This window comes from Ursus americanus, chromosome 14, assembly GCF_024610735.1.
Source record: "Ursus americanus isolate L20-20 chromosome 14, mUrsAme1.1.p, whole genome shotgun sequence".
Classification (NCBI taxonomy): domain Eukaryota; kingdom Metazoa; phylum Chordata; class Mammalia; order Carnivora; family Ursidae; genus Ursus; species Ursus americanus.
Window position 1 is genome coordinate 7,729,855 of NC_142140.1, and position 25,535 is coordinate 7,755,389.

The window sequence follows — 25,535 nt, forward strand, 5'->3', positions numbered from 1 at the left end:
AGAAGCAAGACAAAAGTGAGTGGCATGTCAAGTATGGCGAAAAATAAGGCAGAGGAAGGAAGATGAAGAGAGTTGTTTCGAAGAGAGGGTCAGGTATGGCCTCCCTGGGAAGGGAGCGTTTGAGCAGAGACCCAAGGAAGCCACATGGCTGTCTGGGGAAGGGGGTTCCAGGCAGAAGTAGCAGCCAGTGAAAAGGCCTTGAGGTGGATGCATTTTCACTGGATTCAAGGAATGGTGAGGAGGCCAGAGAGGGGAGTGAGCAAGGGGGAGGTTAGGAGAGTTGTTCAGAGAGGTAATAGGGGGGTGGGGAGTGCAAATTATGCAGGGCTTCGTGGGCCATTGTAGGGACTTTGGTTTCTCCTGGGTGAATGACAGGAGCAACAGGAGGATTCAGAACAGAAGAGGGACTGATTTGCCTCTGGCTGTGTGTGGAGAACAGATTGGGGGGGCGGGGTGCAGGGGTGAGAGGCAGAGAGCCCAGGGAGGAGGCTTTTGCAGTGAGCCTGGTGAGAAGCTGGTGGCTTGGGCCAGGGCAGAGACTGTGGAGGTGGTAAGAAGTAACCACACTGTTTGTGTGTTTTGAAGGTAGAGCAGACAGGATTTGCAGATGGATATTTGGTGAGATAATTTTATTACAGAAGTGATCCCAGCACCTAGCATATTGTCTAGAACCTGGTGAGCACTCAGTGAATATTGCATGAAAGGATGGGTGGGTGGATGGGTGGAGGGATGGAGAGATGGATGAATGGATGAAAGCAAAGTGGCAGGGAGGCAGGGAGGCAAGGAGGCAGGGAGAGAGGAAAGTAGGCAGGCCTTGAACGCCAGACTACAGAATCCAAACTTTTTCTCAGAGTCAGTGGGAGCCATTACAGGTTCTTGAGCAGGGGCATGACAGAGGATATATTATTGGAGGTACTCTCAGTTGGTGGCATTGGGCAGTACCTGGCACCATGTCCCAAGCTGGTGATGCCCATGGACACTAGTGGCCAGTCCCCTCTGGTTTTTTGCTGTCCAACCCAACCCTCATTCATTTATTCATTAACAAGCATTCAGTGAGCACTTACTCTGAGCTGAGGGCACCGGACATAGTGTGAATGAACCAGACCCGTCCTTGCCCACAATACACGTTCTTCACCCCCCATAAGGCCACAGAACCAGAGACAGAATGCAGGTTATTCCCAGGGCTCAGTGGCCTACCAGCTTCATGCTGAGAAGTGAGGGATTGCCCTGGGCCCTTTCCAGTGACCTGAACTGCTTACAGCCTCAAGTAAGCCAGGCAAAGCCTTACAACTTGTCTTAGAACCCTAGTGACCCCTAGCATCCCCTTCCTAACACAGGGCTTTCTTGTTTGGGGTTTGGTCTTTGGTTCCATTTGGGGATTTAGTTTGGTCGTGTGTGTGTGTGTGTGTGTGTGTGCACGCACGCACTGGGGGTGGTGGTGGTAGGGAGGGAATCTGCACTGGGAATGGGTAAGGAAAGAGGGACCAGCATGTATTCAAGGCCCACTGTGTTTCAGATTCATTACATATTTATTTGTTCATTTAACAAGTATTTATTGAACTCTCGCTACATGCCGGGCACCATGTAAGGCCGTGTGGATTAGTAAGACAGAGGAGGTCTCACTAATAAATAAAATAATGTAATTCTGGGCAATAGTGATTGTTATGAGGAAAAAATGTAACAGGAGGGTCAAAGGGGCTGCCTGGGACAGCTTGAGTAGGGTGGTCAGGGAGAGGAGGAGATGATGTTTGGATGGTGAGAAGTTCCTGGCTGTGTCCCATCTGGGGGAGAGTGATCCCAGCAAAGGAGTCAACATGTGCAAAGGCCCCGAATGGAAAAGAGCGAGGCTTGTTCGGAGGTCAGAGGCCACTGTGGCTGGGGTGCAAGGCGCAAAGAGGAGAGAAGTAGATGAGGCAGAAGCGGTGAGAGGCCAGATCATGTGGGGCTTTGTAGGTCACATGTGGTGTTTGGATTTGATCCTGACATTGAAGGGTCTCAAGGAGGGGTGAGACATACACAGACCCCTCTGGCTGCTGTGTGGAAAGGGAATGTCATCTCATTACATCCCTGCACAATTCTGGGCAATTGGTGGTAAAAATCCTATTTTCCAGGTCAAGAAACTAGTTGCATAGCTAATAAGTGGGCTGAGTGGGGTTTGAATCCACTTTGTATGACCAAATCCTGCACATGCTCAATGGGCACCCATGGAAGGATCTTGGACCAGCAAATGATGTGGTGCAAGTAGGGTTGCGGAATGCTGACGTGGTGCTCAGGTCTGGCTCCTGCCCCGAGCGCCTCCACACCCTGAGACCAGACCGTCCCCCTCATCTCACTCACCACCCCTCAGCTGTAGGTTCCAGATGCACTGGCTTATTCCGTGATGCCCTGGACCTGTGTGCACTTGGGGCCACTGTGGAATGGGTACTAGGAGCATGGATTTCACAGGATTTTGTCAGAAGCTTCTGCAAAAGCCTTCCCCTGCCATTGACACACAGCACTGTCGCAGAGTGACCCCCTGACTCCCAGGCCCTAGGAGCTGAGTCCTGGCCACAGGGCCAGCCAGAGCAGGAAAGCCCCTGCCAAGCCACACAAAAGGCCAGGACAGCCAGTGCTCAGCCCCGGCCTTTGTGATTCTCTGGAGGCGAACGGCAGGGATGGACAAGGTTCTCCCCCACACCGCTCTACCCCCACCACCTGCCCTCGTCTGTGGAGAAAATTTGGATACAGATAAAGTAATCACCCCCATCCCCTCCTTGTCCAGTTTTTCTTGTCACTGCCCTGCTCCCTCCTGTGCCCTCACCCAGGGTAGAGCTCAGGGGGAAATGTCCTTAGCTGTGTCACTCATCAGCCGGGTGACCTCACCCCTCTGAACCTTAGCTTCAACAGCTGTAAAATAAGGTAATAAACCTTCCCAGGCAGCACCTCGGTGAGGAAGACACGAGAAGCCTTTACCTCAGTGTCTGGCGCATCCTCAGTGCTCAGCTGAAAAAGCGGATGCGGCTTTTATGATGTCAGCGATGACAGTGGCTCCCTAGCCTTCGACATCCTCCCTCACCTCTTGCCCCCACCCTGCCTCCTTCCTCTCACCCCTCCCACCTTCAAACAGAAGCCTCACCCAGTCACTTTCACAGAGGGGGTCCCACTCACGTCAGTCCTACCCAGGGTCTGCTCTGTGCCCAGGACTTCTACCTCATTCTCCTCGTACCCTCATGACAACAGTGCAAGGGACGTGGCCTCATCCCCATTTCATGGCTGAGGAAACTGAGGCACAGAGCTGCAAAGGAATCTGTACAGAACATGAGGAGCTGGGGCTCCAACCCAGGTCTACGTAGGCAGCCACCTCTTTTCCTGGTCTGCGGGGGATTCTTCTTGGGCCGTTGCGTGTGGCTGTATTCTTGTGGGCTTCTGATGTGTAAAGGGGGTTTTCCTGCATTGGAAGGAGAGGTGTCAGGTGAAGGGAGGGGTGTGGCACTGGGTTGGTGCCCAGTTCTGGTTCTGCTGTAGCTGGGAAGTGAGGGGCCTGGGGCCCCTGCAGGGCATTCTGCAGGACAGCATCAGAGCTGGAAAGAGCAGGGCCAGCCTGACTCAGGAGTGAAGACAGAGCCTGGGCTAAGGCAGCCTTGGGACAGAGGAAGCAACCGAGGCAGGAGAACTGGTGGGCGTTGAAGAGTTCAGAATGCCAGAGAGACCCCCAGAGCCAGTGGCAGTGGGATGGCTGTGGGAGACACCGGGGGCATCCCAGGACCCTCACCTGTGTGCAGGTCCCTCAGGCCATCCCCCTTCCCTCATGGAGAGGCATCTGGGGACACCACATGCCCGTGGGAGAGGCAGATAGCAGCTGGGCAGTGAGGACTCTGCCTGTTCCACCCCCAGCTAGCACTTTCCAGGACCTGAAGGGTGTTCAGGTCACTTTCTCCCTCCCAGGAAGCCTCTGGTCCCTTTGGAGGCCTCCAGAGTTACCAGAAACTCCATTTCTCTGCACCCTCTCTGGCTTCAGTCCCTGGAACTCAGGAGACCCAAAGTCAGAGCCAGCACTCCTCACTAATGCTTCAGACCTTAGCATCCTGCCAATTACCTTCTTTCACAAGGGAGAAGCTGGGCTTAGAGAAGTCTAGGAACAACTCAAGGTCACACAGTGAGCAAGTCACAGAGAAATGGACTCTGGGCTGGGACTCCCCCCCTCCCCAAAAGGAGGACCTTCCTTGTTCTTTCACATTTCCCTCCAGAAGAGAAAGGGGTCCCCATTTTCCTTTATCCATGGGCCTCTGGGTGCCCAGCTCTATGCCAGGGGCTAATGCAGATGCACGGACCACAGAGCCCTTCTGTAGGCAGCTCCAGCATCCTTCTGGGCTGCAGGGGGCAATTCCTTTTTGAAGTTTTTCCAGGGCAGCATTTGGAGGCCAGCCAGCAGGTCTTTAACACCTCCATGGAAATTTCCGACAATGGAATTATTAAAACCTCCTGTGGCCCTTTTCCCCTTCCACTTTGTTATGAAAAACAGCCCCTTGGTGGCCAGGCAGGGGACAGAGCAGCTGTGATTTCAGAATGAAACTTGCAGAGAAGAATTCCCCAGCGAGAGACTCCCGAGGGGATTGCTAATGGGACCCAGGGGATCCTGGTGTGGAATCCAGGAGGTCCCTCAGGAAAGGATTTCCAGCTGCCGCTGGCCAGGAGCCAGGGCTGCCATGGGAGCCCAGGATTTCCTCCTACCACCGGTGCTCGGGGTGGTGTCGGCAGTACGGGCAGGGCATTGCACCTTGTTGGTGCTCAATAAATGCTGGTTGGTTGTTAGGCAGGTATGCAGGTAGGTTGATAGGAAGGAGAGAGGGCAGGGTAAGTTTGGTCCCATTAGGAACCATCCGTGCCGTATGCGTGATCTTGGTCGGTCACTTCACTCCTGTGGTGTCCAACTTCCTCATCTGTAAGATGGAGACGAGTACACTGACCACACGAGGTGTTTTGAAACGAGAGCTGATGCAGAGCCGGCTCCATGAACAGCAGCTACTTTGGTCGTCTCCATCATCACCCTCGCCAGCAAGATGAGGGAAAATAGAGAACACGTGAGCTTGGGAGACGGCCCTGAACAATCTGTGGGAATCCCCTTGGGAGCGTCTTCACCTTGGCCAAGCGACTTCACCTCTCTGGGCCTCAGTTTCCCCAGGGGGGCCTTTCCCTGGACTGAGGAGGGAAGAGTGTTTTCATTTAGGCCTTGCAGGTGAGCAGAATGCAGGCTTTCTCCAGCTCTGTCATAGGAGTTAGGGCAGGCTGACAAGACCTCAGGGAGACCTGGAGCTGGTGGAGCCCCAGGTCTCCACAGCCCAGGGGAAGTGGCTGCCACACTCCGGGTTCTAGCCTTTGTGCAGCTTGTCACCAGCCCCTGAACTGACCACCCTTCCTCTCCCCTCACCACCAGTCTGGCCAGAAACAGGCTGCCCTTGAGCCAGTTTTGACCCACCTGGGTGGGGAAAAGTGAGAGGTGGGCTTCTCTCAGCCCAGTTGTAGCTTTTTGGTTGACAGGGGCTGAGGGTCCCTTGGCATGAGCAGAGCAGGTGTAACTGGGAGGTGCACCCTGCGGACCAGTTAAGAGCTTGACTTCTGCGGCTGGCAGAGCCCACATGCCAGGCTCCCATCTGTAAAGTGGGGTTAACCATAGGGCTCACCTCCTAGGTGGGCTGTCAGGGTGGAATGAAACAGAAATCATGTATGGCACCTCCTGGGCTAGGGCCTGTGTTCATTTACGCACTCAGCTGTATAGTGAACATCTGCCATGTGGCAGCACTGGCCTGGGCAGGGGGATTTTATGGTAAACAAATAAGGCAGTCTAGGGTGATAAACTTGTCCTGGTTTGCCTGGGACATTCCTGGTTTTAGCCCCAAAAGTCCCACATCCCAGAAAACGCCTCACTCTTAGGCAAACCAGGACAGTGGGTCACCCTCATACAATCCCTGACTTCATGGAGTTTAAAGTTTAGTGGAGGGAGACAGACAATAAGTAAATATATAATATGCGTGGTTAAAGTATTACTCTAAAAATAATGCACAGTGAGGTGGTAGGGGATGATGAAGCTTGTTATTTTTAATGGGGTGGTCAGGGCAGACCTTCCTGAGGAGGTGACATTTGAGAAGGGACCTCAGGAGGTTAGAGAATGAGACATGTAGATATCTGGGGAAAGAGCACCACCAATCAAGGAAACAGCATGGACAAGAGCCCTGAGGTGGGAGCTGGCATGCTGAAAGAAGAGAAAAAGGGATGGGGTGCGATGAGGGAGGGTAGGCCAGTTGAATTAATTGGAAGCAAGTACTATAAATGCCAATTCAAGTTTGCTTAAGAAAAAAAAGTTGCAGGGGCGCCTGAGTGAGTCAATTGGTTGAGGGTCTGACTCTTGGTTTTGGCTCAGGTCATGATCTCACAGTCATGGGACCAAGCCCTGTGTAATTAATACATACATACATACATACATACATACACACACAAATACAAAAATAAATCTTTTTTAAAAAAGAAAAAAGGATGCGTTATCTAACTTAACAGGAAAAGAACAGGGAAGATTGGCTTCAGGTATGTTTGTATCTTGGTGCTCAAATGAGATCTTTCCATTTCTCAGCGCAGCCTGCATCTGTGTTACCTTCATTCTCAGGAGGGTTACAGCACCCCTCCCCATCAGTAACTGCAGCAGAAAGAGATGCTCTGTTCTGAGGTCCAGGAATGACAGGTTGGAGCAGACTGAAGTCTAATGTGGCCGGAGCAGAGAGTGTGGGCCAGAGTACCTGGAGCTGGTCTTACAGATCTCAGTGAGGATGTTGTACTTAGTTCTGAGTGTTCTGGAAGCTGTTGGGAGGTTTTAAGCAGGGAAGTGATGTGATTCAGTTTCTGTTTTAGGGATATGTGTGGTTGCTGTGTGGAGAATGAGTTGTGGGAGCAATGGGGCAGCAGCAGGGTCGATGAGGATGCTGGTGCAATCATCCAGGTGGGCATTGATGATGGAAATAGAAACGGAGAAGAGGATGGTGTTGAGAACCACTTACGAGAAAGCCTGGAGCAAGTTGGGGTCTAGGTGGGGGTTGGAACCCTGGTAAGAACTTGGCAGGGCCTTAGCCCCAAAAGAACCGAGGTATGGGAGGGAGCTCTGTGCCAGAGACAAGGCAAGAGCCAGTCCCTATAGTTGGGGCCTCTTTACCAACATAACACAAGCCCCCTAGGATGAAGGCCTGGGATCTTTGAATCCCTTCCCAGTTAGAGACTACCTTTGGGCCCAGAGCCTAGAGTCTGCAGGCAGGGTCCAGATGACCCCAGCTATGAGGAATGGAGGGTTGAGAGGGCAGGGAGCCTACCCAACAGAGAACAGGAAACCCATAATTGAGGGAACTTTGTACTCATCCATGAGCACATGCCCTTCCTCCAGTCCCGGGCCCAGGGCAGGCCAAGATTCCCTGAAAGAAATATGAAGGCCCAGTCTGTGTCCCAGAGTTCCTCGGGACCTCTTCTGGCCTTCACCTAGTGCCTAAGGGTAGCTCAGGGTCTCCCCTGCCCACCAGGAAGATTGGCATAAGTCACATGTGAGGGGAAGAATTACCCAGAGCCTAGACTTTTCAGAGACAGTAGACCTACATTGGGGTTATCCACCTTCTGACCCACCAGGCTGGGCTAAGTCTTGGGCCACTTCTAGAATGGGTCTACTTTTAGATGTCCAAGTAGATGGGCCATGAACATTTTTCTGAGGTTCTGTCCTGCCCAGGTTTCAGGTATGGCCAGATGCAGGTGTAGCTGATTTAAGCCTCCTAGGGCATGTACCTGGGGCAGTTCTCAAAGACGGCATGCTTCAGAAGGTACTTGGGTATCCATGTACCATTCTAGCAACATGTCCATGCCCAGATCTGGCAGCTAGTGAAGAGAAGGCTGAGGCACAGAGAACCCAGGAGAGTCTGGTTGTATTGGGGAGCATGGCTTGGCTCAAGGTCATCTATGGAGCATGGGACTCAGCACTTTCACACACATCATCCCTTCTAATAGGACAACCCTGCAGGGCAGTGTTGTTATTCACTTTACAGATGAGGAAACACTTTACAGATGAGGAAACAGGCTGAGAAAGGGCCTGCATGGTGTTTCTCATATAATACGTTTCCAGAAAATTTGAAATTTTTTCCTTGCCCCCTGGAGATCATACACTGAATGTCATAGCTTCCCACTTTGGGAAGAACCTTTATAGCAAAGGAAATCAATCTTTTCACTGCATGAACTCACCATCCCTCCTCTCCTCCCTTCCTTTCTTCCCTCCCTTTATTCTTCCTTCCTTCCTTCTTTCCCTCCCCAGCTATGACCCACTATGTATTAGACACTGTGCTAGGCCTTAGCAGTACAAATCCAGACACAGGCCCTGCCCTCAGTGATCTAGTATCTAAATGAATCCAACAGTCACACAAATACATGTAAAATGCAACCATGTGATGACAGAGAGTATAGAGTAGTGAATCAGGGAAGGCCTCCTTGAGGAGGTGGGCTGAAGTTGAGAGTAGGAGGATGAGGAGGACTTTACTAGGTGATGATGGGGAGGGAACAGCATTAGCATTCCAGAGAGAACAGAACAGATGAAGGCCTAGTGGGGAAAGTGAGCAGTGTGGGTTGAACAGAGACAGTAAGGAGAATGGGGTTTTGGGTGGGGCTGGTGGAGCCTAGGCAGGCCACCTAGGGCTTAGAAGATCACATAAAGGAGTTTTGTCTTTATCCTAAGAGCAAGATGGATTGGGGGAGGTTGTGATATGATTGAAATTGCTCTCCCAAGTGGCAGCAGGGAAGCCAGTTAGGGAGTTACTACCATCATCCAGGCAAGAGATGAGAAAAATAAGGGCAGGGGCTGTGAAGATACTGGGAGATGAACAATTTTAAGGAATGTAGAAAGAGCAAAATCAATGGGACTTGGGTATTGGAGAGGAAAGTGACAGTGGTAACCTGTTTTCTGAGCTGTCCACTTAGAAGAAAAGGCCTTTTAGGTGACAGTGAACCCCAGGGAAAAATGAGATGGGGTGGGAAAACTTAAGGGTTAGATTTCAGACAGGTTAAATTAGAACCCCTACCTCACACCATGCACAAATCAAATTGAGGTAGAAGAAAACAGAGGGGGAAAACCTCATGACATTTGATTTGGCATTGATTTCTTAGATATGACTACAAAAACACAGGCAACAAAAGAAAAGAATAGATAAATTGGACTTCATCGAACTTGAAAACTTTTGTACATCGAAAGATACTACCAACAGAAAACCCATAGAATGGGAGAAAATACCTGCAGATCATATATCCAATAAGGGATTAATATCCAAAATATATAAAGAACTCTGACAATTCAACAACAAAAAAAGACAAACAATCCAATTCAAAAAAATGGGCCAAGGACTTGAATAGACATTTCTCCAAAGAAGATATACATCACTAATCATCAGGGAAATGCAAATCAAAACCACAATGAAATTCCACTTTGCACCCATTAGGATAGCTATTACAGAAAACAAAAAGCAGAAAATAACAAGTATTGGCAAGGATATGGAGAAATTGGGATCCTTATGTGCTGTCGGTGGGAATGTAAAATGGTGCAGCTGCTGTGGGAAATTGTGTGGTGGTTCCCCCAAAAAATTAAACATAGAATTACCATATGATCCAGCAATTCTACTTCTGGGTATATAACCAAAAGAACTGAAAACAGGGACTCAAACAGATACTTGTACACCCAGGTTCGTAGCAGCATTATTCCCAGTAGCCAAAAGGGGAAAGCAACTCAGATGTCTATCGACAGATGAATGGATAAACAAAATGTGGTCTATACTTATAATGGAATATTATTCAGCTTTAAAAAAGGAAGGAAATTCTGACACATTACTTGGATAAACCTTGAAGATGTTGTGCTAAAGTGTGATAAGCCAGTCACAAAAGGACACATACATATTGTAGGATCCCACTTACGTGAGGTCTCTAGAGTCAAATTCACAGAGACAGAAAGTAGGATGGTGGCTGCCAGGAGCCGGGGGGAGGGGAATGGGAAGTTCGTGTTTAATGGGGACAGAGTTTCAGCTTGGGACGATGGAAGAGTTCTAGAGGCGGATGGTGGGGATGGTTGCACAACAGTGTGAATATGCTTAATGCCACTGGATTGTACACTTAAAAATGGTTAAAATGGCCAATTTTATGTTACATGGATTTAATGACAATTTAAAAAATAGATGGAAAAAATTAAATTGAGACAACTCATAGATCTGAATATAAAAGCTACAATTATAAAGCTTCTAGAAGAAAATATAGAACATCTTTGCCACCTAGAAGAAATGATTTTTCAGAGAAAATATAAAAAACACTCATCATTTTTAAGAAAAACCTGGCAAGGTGAACTTGGGATCTGTTGAGTATGAGGTGTGGGGACATCCAGGTAGAAAGGCCAGGTAGGAAGCGGTGTCTGTTGCTCACGGTGAGGCCTGGGATGGAGGGACCATGCGTGAGGCTCCCACAGTCAGCTGATATGTCAAGCTACATCTGTGCCTTTGGGGCCCACGATGGGTCACCTGCCTTATGACCCACCAGACTAGACTAAGTGACTTTGGGCCACTTCTGGAATGAGTCTCATTGTGGATGTCCAAGCAGATAAGGCCTGAGTGTTTTCCCAAGGTACTTGCTCTAGTTAGCATCTCACTGGGGTGTGACTTAGACCATCTGTCTGTTTCTCTGGCCAGACTTGGGGTGCGCTGTGATAACAGCTCTCTGCCCAGCTCTGTCGCCTTCACTTCTGTCCCCAGGACTAATGGGGAGTCAGATGAAATCTAATTTCCTCTCAACTGGAGGCTGATCAGTTACAGTTACAGGAACTTGCCGTCTGGAAAAAAAAATAGCTTTGCATTTTGCATGGGAGAGCACGGCACCTGAGTTCTTTCTTCTTAGCCATGCTGGCGTGGAGGGTCACTACAGGATTTGGAGCCACTGGACCATAGGAAAGCTATGGCATGAGAGGTGATTTTCAAGTGTCCTTGCTTTACTGAGGGTCTCCAGGCAAGGGGATCCAGCCTTGAACCTTGCTGTCTCTAACCATCCAGACCCCTGCATTTCCTTGCTCCACCACCTTGGTGCTGTTTGTATTCAGCATTCACGGGAAAGCAGGAAGTTGGCTTGGTCCTGCTGGACAGTGATGCTTAGCCTTCATTGAGTGATGGGGTCAGGGACTCCCTGGAGCACCTGGTGAAAGACACTGGCTTCCTTTGCTGAAAAATGTGAATCTACACAAATCTCTACAATGGGCCTTTACATGGGCCTCAACTAAAGACAGAGTGGTTGGGGCTCTCCGTAATAGCACTGAGGCCACCCAAAGTGCCTTCCTGCTTTGCCCTCTGGTTATCTTCTGGGCGAGATAGGATTGTGCCCGTTTTGCAGGTGGAAAAACCGAGGCTCGGAGGGGTAGCCCAAGCTGCCTGCCTTGTCCTGAAAGAAGTAACTGGGCCTCTGAGCTTGGAATTCCCAAACTCCCCTTCTTCTCCTGTATAGTCAGGAGTGCCCACCCTTAGCTTCTCTGAGTGGGAGAAGGGGTTATGAAGCACTCAGCGGTGGGAGGCCCTGTCCCTCAGAGGGTAGAGCTTTTGTCTGAATCATCTTTGAATATCCAGAGACCAACCCGAGGCCCCAGGATCAGCCATATGAATGACAAATAAGAGTGTATGCATGGGGGAGGGGTGCCTCAGTGGCTCAGTCGGCTAAGCGTCTGACTCTGGATTTCAGCTCAGGTCATGATCTCAGGGTTGTAAAATTGAATCCCACATTGTGCTCCGCACTGGGTGTGGAACTTGCTTAAGATTCTCTCTCTGCCTTTCATGTCCCCCTCCCTTTCTTTAAAAAAAAAAAAAAAAAAAAAAAGAGTGTATGCATGGGTCGTTGCAGACTGGAAGAGCCTTTGGCTTCAGAGGAAGAAATGCTCTTAGACATCAGCTCTGTCCATCCTAGCACCACGATCTGGGCCTCTCTGAGCCTCAGTTTCCCTGTCTGTAAAATGGCACCATGCTCTGCATTCCATTGGCACTGTCACACATCACCTTCCCCAATTCCCTATTCATGTGTAAATAGCCCCATCTCACAGATGAAGACTTTGAGGCTCAGAGCAAGTCAGTGGCCTGCCCAAGGCTATGTGGCCAGTAGCAGAGCTGGCATCAGCATGCAAGTCTGCCTAACCTCAGTCTGTGCCCTTGACCAAATGCAGGGAGTCTAACACCTAGTAGGTGCTTAATAGATGGACAAGTTGCTCCTCCTCAGTCCCCCCAGCCAGAGGGGCTTTCTTCAGGAGCCTGCAAGTGGTGACAACAAGCATAAGACAGAATAAAAGTAATTGGGGAGGATGCAGGAGCTTTGACATGACCCCTTCAGGCCAGGTCCCCCGCTCCCCAGTGAGCTCTTTGATTTCCTACACAGTGAAGTCTCTTGTTATGAGCATGGGGCAGGAGTGGGGGAAGATGAACTTGGTTGCTCTTTTTTCTCTGCTTTTGTCTTTTTACTTCTTTCTCCCCTTGCTGCAGTGGCAAGTGGGAGGCCCAGCAAATGCCCAGTGCGGCCACCACTCATTCTCATGCCCACACACCTCCTCCCTCTGTTAACGTCCCTTTCTGAGTCTGTTCAGAGTGGCAGCCCAGGCTCAAACCAGAAGTGATGAAGTCTACGTTCTCAGCCCACCCCAGATCTGATGATGCACTTCAGACTAGTGGGTGACATGGGGACAGACGCTGAGTGCAGGAGGGCTCACTGTGGGCCACAGCCGCGCCGGGTCCAGGACACACAGGCCGACCAGCCGCCTCCCCCAGCAAGCTCCCAGGAAGACAATGACAGTGTGGTGTGTCCAGAAGGCCACAGAAGCAGAGACAGGTGTTGCAAATCTGCCGAGGAGGTTAGAGAAAGCTTCGGAAGAGCAAGAGTTAGAAGTAGCCATGGGGCGCCTGGGTGGCGCAGTCGTTAAGCGTCTGCCTTTCGGCTCAGGGCGTGATCCCAGCGTTCTGGGATCGAGCCCCACATCAGGCTCCTCTGCTAGGAGCCTGCTTCTTCCTCTCCCATTCCCCCTGCTTGTGTTCCCTCTCTCACTGGCTGTCTGTCTCTGTCAAATAAATAAAATCTTAAAAAAAAAAAAAAAAAAAAAGAAGTAGCCTAGAGGAGGGCACTTTGGGCAGGGGCAGCTGCCTGGGCAGACACCTGGAGGTGTGGAGCCTCACAAAGGGGTTTATTGTGATTGGAAGGAAGGATAAAGGAAGGGGCTGGAGACGTAGGCAGGGCCTGTGCATGAGGCTCCAGATTTTGAACCCTGTCCTGAGAACAGCAGGAAGCCACCTAATCAGGCCTGCCAGTGTGGCTGCATTCTCTCTCTCTGCTTGACCTCCAAATTGCTGGGGGCTCAACTCTGAGCCTCTTCCCTTCCCTTACTTCTCTCTCTCTCTTTCGATGATCTCACCCTATCCTGTGGCTTTAAATACCATCCTTAAGCTGCTGATTCCCATATTTATATCTTTAGCCAGAGCTCCCTTCTGCACCTCCAACTCATCATCCAACTGGCCACTTGGCATCTCTGCTTGGATTTCTCACAAGCATCTCAAAGTTAACAAGTCCAAAACGGGATTCTTGATCATGTCCACCCACCCCCAAAACTCGCTCCCTCCCTGACTTCCCATCCCAGGAAGTGGCACCACCATCATCCACCCTGCTGCTGAAGGCAGAGCCTTTATCATCCACGCCTTCCCCCCAGCCCCGGGCCCCAGCTCACCCTCTTGGTTCTACTTCCTAACTCCCACCCGCCCATAACTCCTCAACACCACAGCCGCCCTGTCCACACCCTCTTGGGTGACGCAGGAGCTGCTTTGCTCCCACTCTCCCTCTCACACCCTGACAGCCATTCTCCAATGGATGATGGATCTGTAAACAAACAAACAAACAACTCTGTGCTAGTCTGCCGCCTGAAGTTCTTTGGAGACATCCCTCTGCACCAAGAGTCAAATCCAGTTTCCTCATGGAATCCGAGGTTTGCACACTCTGGCCGCTGCCCACCTCTGAGCTCGCCTCTGCTCACTGCCCTTCACTCAAGCTTCAGCCACACTGGCCCTCTTTGGATCATTAAAAGCGCACCCAGCCCCTTCCCACCTCCGGGCCTTTGCCCATGCTGTTTCTTCTGCCTGAAACACACTGGCCCCAGCTCTCTGCACATCCACCTGGCGAAATAGGTCCCCAGGCAGCTGGTCGTAGTGCTGTATTCTCTTCATAGTGCTTTGCACGGTCCATCTTTCCCAGTAGAGCAAGCACAGTGCGCCTGGCACACAATAAGTGCTCACTAAATAGTCGTGGAACGGATAAACCCAGGAACAGCAGAAGGGGCCCTAGAAGCAGGAGATCATGGGAGGGAGAATGAGACCTGCCCGGCCAGCAGAAGGGCACATAAAGGCAAACAGAGCACCAGGCAGGATGTTTGGATTTCATCTGAGAGGCCCTGGGGAGCCACAGAGAGTTCTAAAACAGAGTCAGAGAAGTGGAAGCGATCATTAGAGCTGGGGAGACCGTATGTCTAGTAGTCATGGGATTGGGTTCTGGAATCAGACTGCCTTGGGTCAGGTCTTGCTTCAACAGCTCCCCAACTGAGACCTTGGGCAAACCACATAGCCCGTCTGAGCCTCGGTGTCGTCCTTTGTAAAATGGGGCCAGCTAACAAAGCCTACACACAGGGGTACTGAGATGTTAAAGAAGGAGACAATGCATGGAGAGTTCTCAGGACCTCGGCAGTGCTCAATAAACAGTGGCCGATACTGCCACTTCAGGGTTGTTCAAGCTACTTAATAAGACTGTGAGGGGCAGACATCACACGTGGTACCAGGGAAATAGCCCTCCTGGTCCTGAAGCTCACAGTCTAATAGGGGAGATGGGTACATAGCTCTGCCCATGGTTCCCTAGGACAAGTACTGAGCTGAAGGTCTAAGCCAGGCCCTGTGTGAGCAGAGCATTAAGTCTGGGGAAAGTCAGGGAAGGCCTCTTAGAAGAAGTGACATTGGTTTTGGGGGAGATAGTTTCCTTGAGAGAATATTTTGAGTCAGCAGCCACTGGCCCAGGAACAAGAGAGGAGGGAGGTGTGTTCTGGCTGCTCAGCTCCCAAAATAACCCGCATCTGAGGGCGGACAGCCCAGCAAGCCCCAGGAGCTGCCACTGTGCCTTTCCTGGCCAGGTTCCGGTGACCTTGGAGCAGTCCTTGCCCTGCCCTGTGCCCCCAGGTGGCAAGAGCGGCTGAAGGCAGGAGGCTGGGACCAGAGTGCTGGCCCTGGCCAAGGGGGCTGGGTGGCCAGCACAGGCACCCGGCATACCCCCTTCTCTCCTCCTGCTCACAGGCCCCTGAGCTGCCCTGTGACCAAGTCATGTTTGCATTTTGGCTTCTGGACCAGTGGCTTGACCTCCCGGGCCAAAGAACTCTGTCCCTCCCTCTTCCTCTGCCTGTGTGGCTGTTTCAGTCTCCATGCCTTTCTTCCAGTTCCTCTAGCTCTTTATCCCTCTATCCCTCTCCCTCATTCCTTCCCTCTCCCTCTCTCCATCCCTCTTCTCTTCCCTTTTTCTATCTACCTTCCTCCCCCTCTTCTCTCTTTCCCTCCTCCACCTCCTTTCCTCCCCTTCTCCCTCCCACCGCTGGCTCTCAAGTTCCCTCTGTCTTACAGCTTCTCCTTCTCCCCTTTCTCTTTCCCTCCCCCCTCTCCCCTCTCCCTTCCATGCGAGGCACCCCAGAACAGCCTCTCTCTGCCCCCGTAAGACCAAAGCCCAGGCTTCAGCACCACCAGCCCCCCACCCAACATATACATACTGGCCCAGCCTGGCCCAGAACACAGGGATGAGGGCAGGATTGGCCAGAAGGGTGGATGCTGAGACTAATGCAGATTGTGGGAGAGAGGGAAGGGTCCTGTCCTTACCCCCACCCCACCCCCACCTTCCCTCACCCCCGTGTCAGAGCTGGGGGCCAGGAGGAAGTCCCTGAGCAGTTTCCTCCCCTCTGTGCAGCTGCTGGGCTCCTCGGGCAGTCAGACAGCAGGTCGGGTCACTGGGCCCATTCAGCAGAATTATAAATAGCAGCTTGTGCCTGGCCTGACCCACAGAGCAACCACGGCCGCTGCAGGGCACCCCAGGCCCCCTGTCCTCCACCCCTCCAGCAATCCCTCTGAGGCAAGTCCTGCCCCTCCCCTGTGCTGCCAGCGGGTCCCCAGGTCAGTATCTGATGTGCTGTCGCCATGGTAACCTGCATGTCCCCAGCAGGCTCAGGTTGCGAGAGGTGGGGGTGCGGGCAACCCAGGAAGAGGTCCAGTGGCCTAGAATCAAAGGTCACTGCTCTATGCTGGGGCTTGCTGGCTCTCTCAGGGGCTGGGGAGTGGGGTCCTATCCCTCAGAATTCTCACCCTGCTGGGGGACATGGGGCAGAGATGTCTGACCCTGGGAGGCCTGGCAGAGGGGCACTGCCCCAGGCCTCTGCCAGTGAACTGGGCAGCAGGTCAGCCCAGGACTTAATGCCAGAGAGATGTGGGTTCAAATCCCACCTCCCCACCTACTGCTTAGGTCACCTGAGGACCACCACTTAACCCTCCGAGTGCAGCATCCTCATTGTTAAGACAGGAAGCTCCTGTCTTAAGGAGCTTAAGTATTACTTAAGACAGTAATACTCCTCCCCTTGCTGAAGAGGAGATTGCTGAAGAGATCAAAGACTACCAGTTATGAGGTCCTTCAGTCCTCAACTTATACCCTTTGTGTCCCTGGGGCCAGTGCAGGTCCAGGGTGGATCTTACAGACTTCAAGTCACACCAGCTAATGATCTGACGTAGGTTGCACAATCTCTCTGAGTGTCAGTTTCCCCATCTATAAAATGGGCATAAAGTCAGCATCTACACCTCACTGTGTTGTTTTGTGGATGAGTTGGGCCTTGGTGTGAGGAGCCATTGGCACAGTGCTGGGTGCAAAGCCAGTGCCCTGCACATGGCAGCTAAACTTGCCATCGCTTTCTGAACTGTTACTTCTCTTCCAGCCTTCGCGGCAGAGATGCCCTTGCTCCTTCACTACCACTGGTCATGTCAGGCCACTCCCCTTCCCTCCCGGGTCTGTGTCCCCATCTCCGAAATGACAGCAGGACCACTCAGGCCCTGCCTGCATCTGAGATTGATATATCTCAAGCAGACCCACTGGGCTGGGCTGTATCTATTATTATTTACTGACACCCTCACCCGGGCCCTGTCCTTGATGCCCGAAACTTGAGCTGCATAGTTGCCTGGCAACCAAGGTGCCAGCTCAAGAGGCTTGGGTGTCAGGGTGTCCAGCTTCAGCCCCCTCCCTGAAGGCCAGAGGCCCATCCCTGGGCAGCCAGGGAGTGGGAGGGCTCTGGGCAGGGGCCCTTGCCTGGGCCAGCCCAGAGGGGACTTCCTCTTCCCCTCCTACCTGCCCAGGTCCAGTCTGTCTCTGAGCCCACTCTCTCAGAGTAAAGGGGGCCATTGGCCTGGGATATTTTTATAGGTGGGACACGTGGTCAGGCTCAGAGACAGAGAAATCGGAGCCTTCTCGCGCTGCTAACTGATATGGGCAGCTGTCACTGTCACCCTCTTCCTGGAAGCCTGCAGCCTAAGTTTGCCCAAAAGCATGAAGAATTCTTGACCCTCTCTTAGCACTATCTCCGGGAAGCCTTATCTCCTGGAGCTCCTGGGGCTCTTTCATGGCCACGCTTACTGAACTCTATCACCCTCATGTTTACTTGGATGATAACCTGTTTGCCCTCTCCCGTTTTCATTCATTCACCCAACAAGTATTTTACTGAGCATTCATCCAGCTCTACTGTGTCCTGCTTGAGTGACCTCGGGCAACGTCACCTCTCTGCCTCAGTTTTCTTTTCTGCAAAATGGGGGTCACAAGTATACGTGCTTCATGGAATTGTGTGGATCCAGTGAGATGACATACACAAATGTGCCATAGAAAATGCTCCGTAAATGTTAGCTGATCATGATTGTTTTTATTAAATTGTTATAAAGCATAGGCACTGTACCACATGGGGAGGGAATGAGGCAAAACTTTTTGAGAACAGGGCAGGGTCTGGTTCCACTCTAACCATATAGCATCTCACAGGACCTGGCATGTAGCAGACCCTCAGCAAAAGTTGGCCAAATGAGCGGCGGTGAGAAATGAACTGTTTCCCTTGGAATCCTTTGCTGCTCGGGGCGCTGAGAGTAGAGACATTGACTTTAAATATCTTTTACAATTCCAGGTATTCCTTAGGATCTATTGTGGCTGTTTCATCCACAAAGTTACCAGAATGGGTTTGGAATCTCATTGTAACTTTTCAGTCTCTGCCCCATGTTTGGGGTGGGGCTGAGGAAGGCAGGCGTAGGGGTAATCACGGTGGACTTAAATCGCAGGGCAGACAACTGGCGGCGGGGTGGGGATTCGGCATTTATAGGAACCTGAGAGTCAGCACCTCCTTGCATTGTGCACCCTAGGCGCTCCACCTGCCTCACTATCGCCTCAATCTCCTTGTCTTTAAAACAGGCTCCCTGGGGCAGCTGGGTGGCTCAGTCGGCTAAGCGTCTGATTCTTGATTTTGGCTCAGGTCGTGATCTCAGGGTTGTGAGACTGAGCCCCATATCAGACTCTGCACTCAGCAGGGAGTCTGCTTGAGATTCTCTCTCCTTCTCCCCCTCCCTCTGCCCCTCCCCCCACTCCCTCTTTAAAAAAATAAATAACATAAAATGGGCACTCTGCTCCCTCTGCCCCAGGGTCACAGGCGAGACAAAAAGGGCCAAACTGTGAAAAACACCTTCTAATAACCATCCTTAGTTACAATAGCATAGCCGAGCTACCCAGAGAAAAGGGCTGGGCTGATTCCCTGGGCCTACCACTCATCAGCAAAACCATGTTGGGTAGCCGCCAGCCCTCTGGCCTGGGGGCCATTTCTAACAGCAGGTGATGCGGCCAGGCTGACGGCTCCAGGATTTCACTCTTGACTTCTTCCACACACAGGAAGGGGCTGCGATCTGCTTCCCACCCCTCACACCCAGCCTGCCAGGTCAGCCAAAGCCCCCGCCTCACACCTGTCAGCAGTGTAGGGGAGAAGAATCCCACTGGCGGTTTCCTTAGTGGATTCTAAAGATGGCAAAATCCTGGGAACCTCTTTCCATCCCCCAGCCCCCGGCCCTGCTGGATGCCTGTCACTATATCTCCACCTTGGATAGGAGGACCACAGTGGCTTTCTCAGTTCCCCCAGAACACTACATTCCACTCCTCTGGTGTCCACACCACAGGGCAGCTCTATTTATGCTGGTCTGGGTCTAGAAATCTGTTGAGTGCTGACATTTAAGAGCACAGCCTTGGGACTCTGACCTTGATGAGACTTTGGGCAGTCACCCCACCTTGCAAACCTCAGTTTCCACATCTGTAAAATAAAGAAAATAAGAGCATCTACCTGAGAGGCTGTTTTGGGTATGAGCAAGATCATGGGTGGAAAATCTGAATGTAAGGAGTAACACTTGGTAGTAATAAAACTTAACTGCTTTTATGATTATTTTTATTACTATTACTGCTCACTTGCAGTTACAACTGTGGCCACATCCCTGCTGGAAATGTTATCTTGTTTCCTAGTTCAGTCACAGCTTCCATCCTTCCTGGAGGCCAGTGCTGAGTACACAGTAGGTACTCAATGCATGCTCTCTGCCTTTGTATTCAAACGCAAGCATTTGTTGAAGTAGATAAGTCCATGACCCAGGCAACCTTATTCTCTCTCAGTTCCTGAGGTCACACTATAGGTTCCCAGAACCACTCAACAAACTTCTGCTAAATACCAACTGTGTTTGTCAGGTACACTGAGGACCTGAAGATGGATGGCACAGTCCCCTGCCCTCTAGGGCATGAACAGTCAAGCCTCATGGAGGGGTCAGTTGACTCTGTCTGGAGAGTGGGGCCAGCATAGGATTCATCGAGGAGGAGCCCTCTGAGCTAGGCCCTGCAGGGTGAATAGGAGCCCACCAGGCAGAGAAGCAAGAAGGGAGGGAACACCCTGTGCTAAGGCATGGCTGGTGGTCCACAAGGAAGCTCTGAGTTGCTTTTTTATTATTAAAACAAGAAATTTTCCCCCATAGATGTCTCAGTGCCCAGAAGGTGACTCTGGCCGATCCAAGGGCAAACCCATGCCCATCAGGGTTGGGGGTGTTAGGAGCCAGAGAGGCCCTCTTCCCCGGGTCTGATCCAGGGTCCAGGACTTATCACGTGAAGGTCTCTTAGAAGCCATCTAATCTGACCTCCTCATTTTACAGATGGAGAAACCAAGACCCAAAGAAGGAAGACAGTTGAGCAGGGCAGATAATGGCAGACCTCCTAGCCAGGCTTCCCCAAGACCTATCCACCCATGGCTGGTGGTGACCAGCCCTGGAGTTACATGTTCTTTCAGGATCCTGAGCCCACAGATTGTCCTCTAGAGATGTCATTCTGTGTAGGACCTGCCACAGGCCCCTGAGTCTCTGTAACCTTAGTTTCCTACTTGGGAAATGGAAATAATTAATGGGTTTTTTATGAACTTCAAACTGAAAAGCATTTTATGAAAACTCTTTTAAAATGCCATTTTGTCATCACCATCATTTTGTTCAGGGTGAACCCTAATGGCAGAGTTCCCGGAGAGCTGAAGTCATCTGTGGCACGATTTGGGGGTTCAAATTTCAGGGCCACTCTGTAGACAGCCCCAGAGACAGTGACAGGTTGGCTTTCTATTCTGTTCTGGAGCCTCTGTGGATACCCTCTCTTACTACCCACCCACCTCCCAAACTGGGAGACTAAGACAGTCTCAAGAAAGTAATAAAACTTTTTGCCATGACCCATGGCTTCACAACCCCCCCCCACACACGGTCTAGAGTCTTATTTCTGAAACACATACACTTTTTGCACAGCTCAACACATCCGCTGCTCAGATATGCTCAAGCAGGCTTATACACATTCCATATGCAGCCACATGTGTGCTCTACCCTGCTCTGACACATACAGACACACATATGTACATGTATGCCTGATTGCACAGCCATACATACACACACACACACACACGTATCTATGCACTCATGGTCATGAACTTCCAGTAAAGAAGAGAGAGTAGGGTTATTCTGCATGAGTCAGAAAATGCCCATTAACTATAAAACTAAAAATAGTTGGCAAGAAGAATATTTCAGGTCAACCTAAAAAACTTTGTAACCACCAACATTGGCACAGATTATCGTGGAATGAGGGAGTGAGCCCCCTGTCAAGAGAGACATGCAAGCACAGGCAGGATGTAACACAGGTATTATAAAGGGGCTTGGGCATCAGGGATTTTGACTTCTGAAGTCCCTTCTGGTCTCTGGATTCAAGTAAGCTCAGGGAATCAGAGCCTCTTCTCACTTTTCTGTCAAGCTTTGCAAATAATGGTGCCCCTTTGTGGTCTCTGCTCTGAGTATAGTCTTCCTGGGGTAGCCCTATAGTACAAGACAGGGTGCCCAGGGACCAGCTCTGTGTAGGCCTAATGTCATGGGGTATCAGCCACTAGGGATGTGCACACCAGAGCCCCCCAAACCTGGCACCCATTTCATGCCAGGTCTGAATCTGGAGAGGGAAAGGTAGCAGCTCTGGCCTTGTCAGTCCCTTGTAACAAGGAGGCCAGGGTAGCAGAAGCCCTCGTTTGGGCACTGCAAAGTGGGGTGTCAAGGACTGAAATATCTAGAGAAGCAGGGAATGAGTAAGGTGGGCTGGAGAAAGACCCCTTGACTCGGAGTTGTGTAAGACTTGAACCTAGCTTCTAACTGCATCTGAAACCCAAACCCAACTCCCTTGGATTACATCCCACACAGATGCCTCAGAGACTGTACATGAGGCCTAAAATCCAGGCCTGGATCAGCCCCCAGGGATCCCCCTACTCTTTAGGAAGATCCCCAGAGCCATTAGGAAACCCAGGAGAGAAAGGAAGAGCAGAAGTGGCTGGAGAAGGACCTTTGAAAGGCAGAATAAGGTGACAAAAGGGCTGGGCCATGTCTCCCTGGAGGAGAAGGAAGCAGGGCTCCAGCCCCTACAAGTTGCCCCATCACCAAACCTGGAAGGAGGAAAGCAGATGGCAAAGCTAGAAAAGCAGAGGGAGGACAGCATTTGCAGGCCATTGGGGGGGGGGGTCTGTTGATGTGGATACCTTCAGGGTCCAAGGATTGGGGTCTCCTGGGGCCTTGGAAGCACTTTGGCTTTTGAGCTCTTTAACTTTCTGATGGGACTTGAACCTTCTTGAGAAGCTAGAGGGGATGGGGCAGGGCTCAAGCAAGAGGAGGCTCAGGGCAAAAAATATGGAGGATTCAGGGCATCCTTTAGTCCTCCCAGCCCTGCTCTTGGGATTGGAGAAGGGACTGGCACTTAGGGAAAATCCTGCCCAAGGATGAAGGCGAGACTCATCCCTGGAGCATCCTCGGAATCGAAGGAATGGATCAGGAGGGTGAGGCCGTAGGCCTGAGCCCAGATCTGCCAGCACCTGTTCTGTGGCCACGGGCAGTACCTTTCACCTCAGGGCCTCCACTTCCCCATGTGGAAATCATTCTCACTCTAGTTGATTGTGTGTCCCTCACTGGCCAGTCTCTGGGCTGAGCCCTATGCCCTGCATGAACTCACATTATCTTCCCAACGACCCTGAAAGGTGGGGATGATTATCATCTCCATTTTAGAGATGCAGCAGCTGAGGCCAGAGCGCTGCTTTGGTTTACCCACGGTCACTCAGTGATGGTAGAGTGGGGATTCTAACCCAGATCTCTCTGACTGTAAACTCCAGAGGAATTCTGACCCTACTAAGTATGAGTCAAATGAAAAGTGGCTTAAGAATCCTATGGTGACTAACATATCATAATAATGAAAAATAAATTAAAAAAAAAAAGAATCCATAGAAGGGGATGCCTGGGTGGCTTAGTCGATTAGGCATCTGCCTTCAGCTCGGGTCATGATCTCAGGGTCCTGGGATTGAGCCCCTTATCGGGCTCCATGCTCGCAGGGAGCCTGCTTCTCCCTCTCCTCCCTGCTTATGCTCTCTCTCTCTCTCTCTCAAATAAATAAATAAACTCTTTAAAAAAAAAATCCATAGAAGGAAGGAGCTTTGGGGGACAGGAGGAAATTCCCAAGAGGAGATGGCCCTAGAGATTGTGGATCTAGGGACCCAGACACAGGGTAGTATGCAACAGACAAGGAAGAGAGGACATTCCAGGTAGGGATTCCAGCCATGCGACATGTGCAGGTAAGCCTGCAGAGGCAGCTCCGATGATGGGGATAGAGGGAAGCCAAGCTATACACACCTGCCATGGCCTTGCTTACTTTCATTTCAGGGCTTGGAGCATCAGCAGTAGGCCTGTGGCTCTGCACAACTTCAGTGAGGCTGGGGTCCCCTGGGCCTGTGTCCCCCGGGAGGCTGCATTTGCATCTGTCCCCGTACAGATGGTTGGTGAGTGCAGCTAGCAGCCCCTACCCCCACCCGCACCCCCTTCTGTCACTGGGACTAGGCTGCTCAGGGAGCATGGTGCAGCATTATTTTTAGAAGTGGCACCATCTGTTCAAGGTGCCGGGTGGATTCTGTTCATCTCTGCAGTGGCCAGGACAGCCATGCCAAGTCAGGGGAAGAGCTGCAGAACTGGCCGGCTGGGACGGTCACTAATCATTAGCATGCTGGCCTACTAGATGAAGGAGCCAAAGAGATTCTGCAAGCCCTCAGGGTGTGGGATTCTGGGAGCTAGGGTCTGGGGCTGCCAGTAGGGCGGCTCTGGAGCCAGAGCAGCCAACACAGAGGAAAAACTCAGCATAGTGGTGTGTCCAGTGCCCCCATGCACCCCACATGGTCCCCAGGCCTACCTCCTGGCAGGTTCTGAATGCCCTACCCTGACCTCCAGCTTTGTGTGGAGAATGGCCAGACTTACAAGGATCCTCTTTGAGACCTAACACTGGTGTGGGAGAGAACACAGGATTGACCAGTGTAATCCAGAAGCGCTAGGACTTCTCACTGGAACCCAAACACTTCAGTGTGGTCCCACTGCCTGAGCCACCACTACCCAGGGCTTCTGAGTCATTGCAGGAAGGAGTTAGGCTGTTGATTGTGAGCAGGGGTTCTGACAGCAGACTGCCTGAGTTTTAGATCCAACAGTTATGTGACCCTAGGCACCCTCCTTAACCTGGAATAGCCTCTGTTTGCTCACCTGTAAAATGAGATGCTGGTAACAGCTATTTTGTAGGGTCTAGCTGTGGATATGCCAAGTTGATGCCTGTAAGGCTGTGGCATGCTGTCTAGATGCATTCAGCATCAGCTCTCTCTACCATCTGGCTGACCAGTTTCCACTTCTCAAATGCAGCCTGCACTCTAAGATTCATTGTCCCCAGTGTCTTTCCATAGTCAGATTGATTTCTCAGTAGTGGAGCCAGCATTGGTGGAGATTGGTCCTGTGCTGGGGGCTGGAGAGGCCCTGTTCTCAGAGAGTTCATGATCTAGCAAGGGAGGCAAGCTGGCAAAACCCACCCCAAGACTGGGGATAGAGTATGAAGTCAAGAAACAAACTGCAAGTGATGGGCTGGCAACGGGAAGGGGGCTGAAATTTGAAGCAGAAGATTTGGAGAGAACTCCACGAAGAAGTTGACATAGGGGCTATGCCCTGAAGAGGAAGGTTTGTGATAATGGAAAAGCAGGAGCAGACAATCCAGGATGGAGGGTACAGTGTTTGGCAGGAACATGCATTAGTTGTTCAGGAAAAGCGAAGAGTCCACTTAGACCAGAGGCCAGGGAAGCTGGCTCCAAGCCAATCAGGTAGGATACTGAATGCCATGGTCATGAATATGTTTTTTTAAAAATAGGTACCAGGAGGGATGTGTGGCTCAGTCCATGAGCATCTGACTCTTGATTTTGGCTCAGGTCATGATCTTGGGGTCATGAGATCAAGCCCTGCATAGAGCTCCGGGCTCAGTGGGGAGTCTGCTTCTCAGTCTTTCCCCCTCTCCCTCTGCCCCTCCCCCTGTTCATGCTCTCAATCTGTAAAATCAATCAATCAATCTTTAAAAAAAATAGGTACCAGGACCCAGCAATGGTTTTTAATCCAAAGAGCGGTATGCTCAAATCTAAGAGGCAACACCAATTCTACTCCTGGTTCTGCCACTCCTTAGCTGTGTGACCTTGGGCATGATATTATTCCACCTCTCTGAGCCTTAGTTTCCCATCTGTAAAATAGGCATAATAATGCTTACCTCTGGGGTTATTGTGGGATATATACATTCAGAGCCAGCACAATTCCTGAAATATGGAAGCCACACAGGAAATGAGAGTCATCACCAGCATCATTTGGAGGAGAGTGAAGGAGGGGGAGTGAGAGGCCAGTTGGGAGGCCGTGAATGAGGACCTTGAACTAGGGTCAGGAACCCTGGTGGCAAGGAAGATGAGGGAGCCTGAGCCCTGACCCCGCTGCTCTCTGGGTCTGGGCACCTTGTTGGTCAATTGTCAAGGGTGACCCTGAGTCAATCCTTGG

The 25,535-nt window shown here is 51.2% G+C and overlaps 2 protein-coding genes across 29 annotated transcripts in view; one reads left to right on the plus strand and one right to left on the minus strand.

Annotated features, from left to right (window-relative positions):
- Positions 1-23,510, minus strand: part of LOC123799211 (uncharacterized) — a 79,605-nt gene extending 56,095 nt beyond the window's left edge. For 21 of the 26 annotated variants that reach the window (XR_015726610.1, XR_015726603.1, XR_015726612.1 and 18 more), the window contains exon 1: positions 23,331-23,510. Coding sequence is in view for 2 of the 26 variants with exons in the window: in XM_087866789.1 (XP_087722915.1) it covers positions 23,350-23,355 (6 nt within the window). In the remaining 24 variants the exon portion in view is untranslated. The remainder of the gene's footprint in view (positions 1-23,330) is intronic. The other 5 variants (XR_015726595.1, XR_015726609.1, XR_015726613.1 and 2 more) reach the window with 1 other exon arrangement.
- ATP2B2 (ATPase plasma membrane Ca2+ transporting 2) overlaps positions 1-25,535 on the plus strand; it is a 365,851-nt gene that overhangs the window by 213,880 nt on the left and 126,436 nt on the right. The window contains exon 1 of one of the 3 annotated variants that reach the window (XM_045808238.2): positions 16,077-16,229. The exons of the other annotated variants lie outside the window; for them this stretch is intronic. The gene's annotated coding sequence lies outside the window, so the exon portion shown is untranslated. Of the gene's footprint in view, positions 1-16,076; positions 16,230-25,535 lie in introns of those variants that run through there. 3 annotated transcript variants of the gene reach the window in all.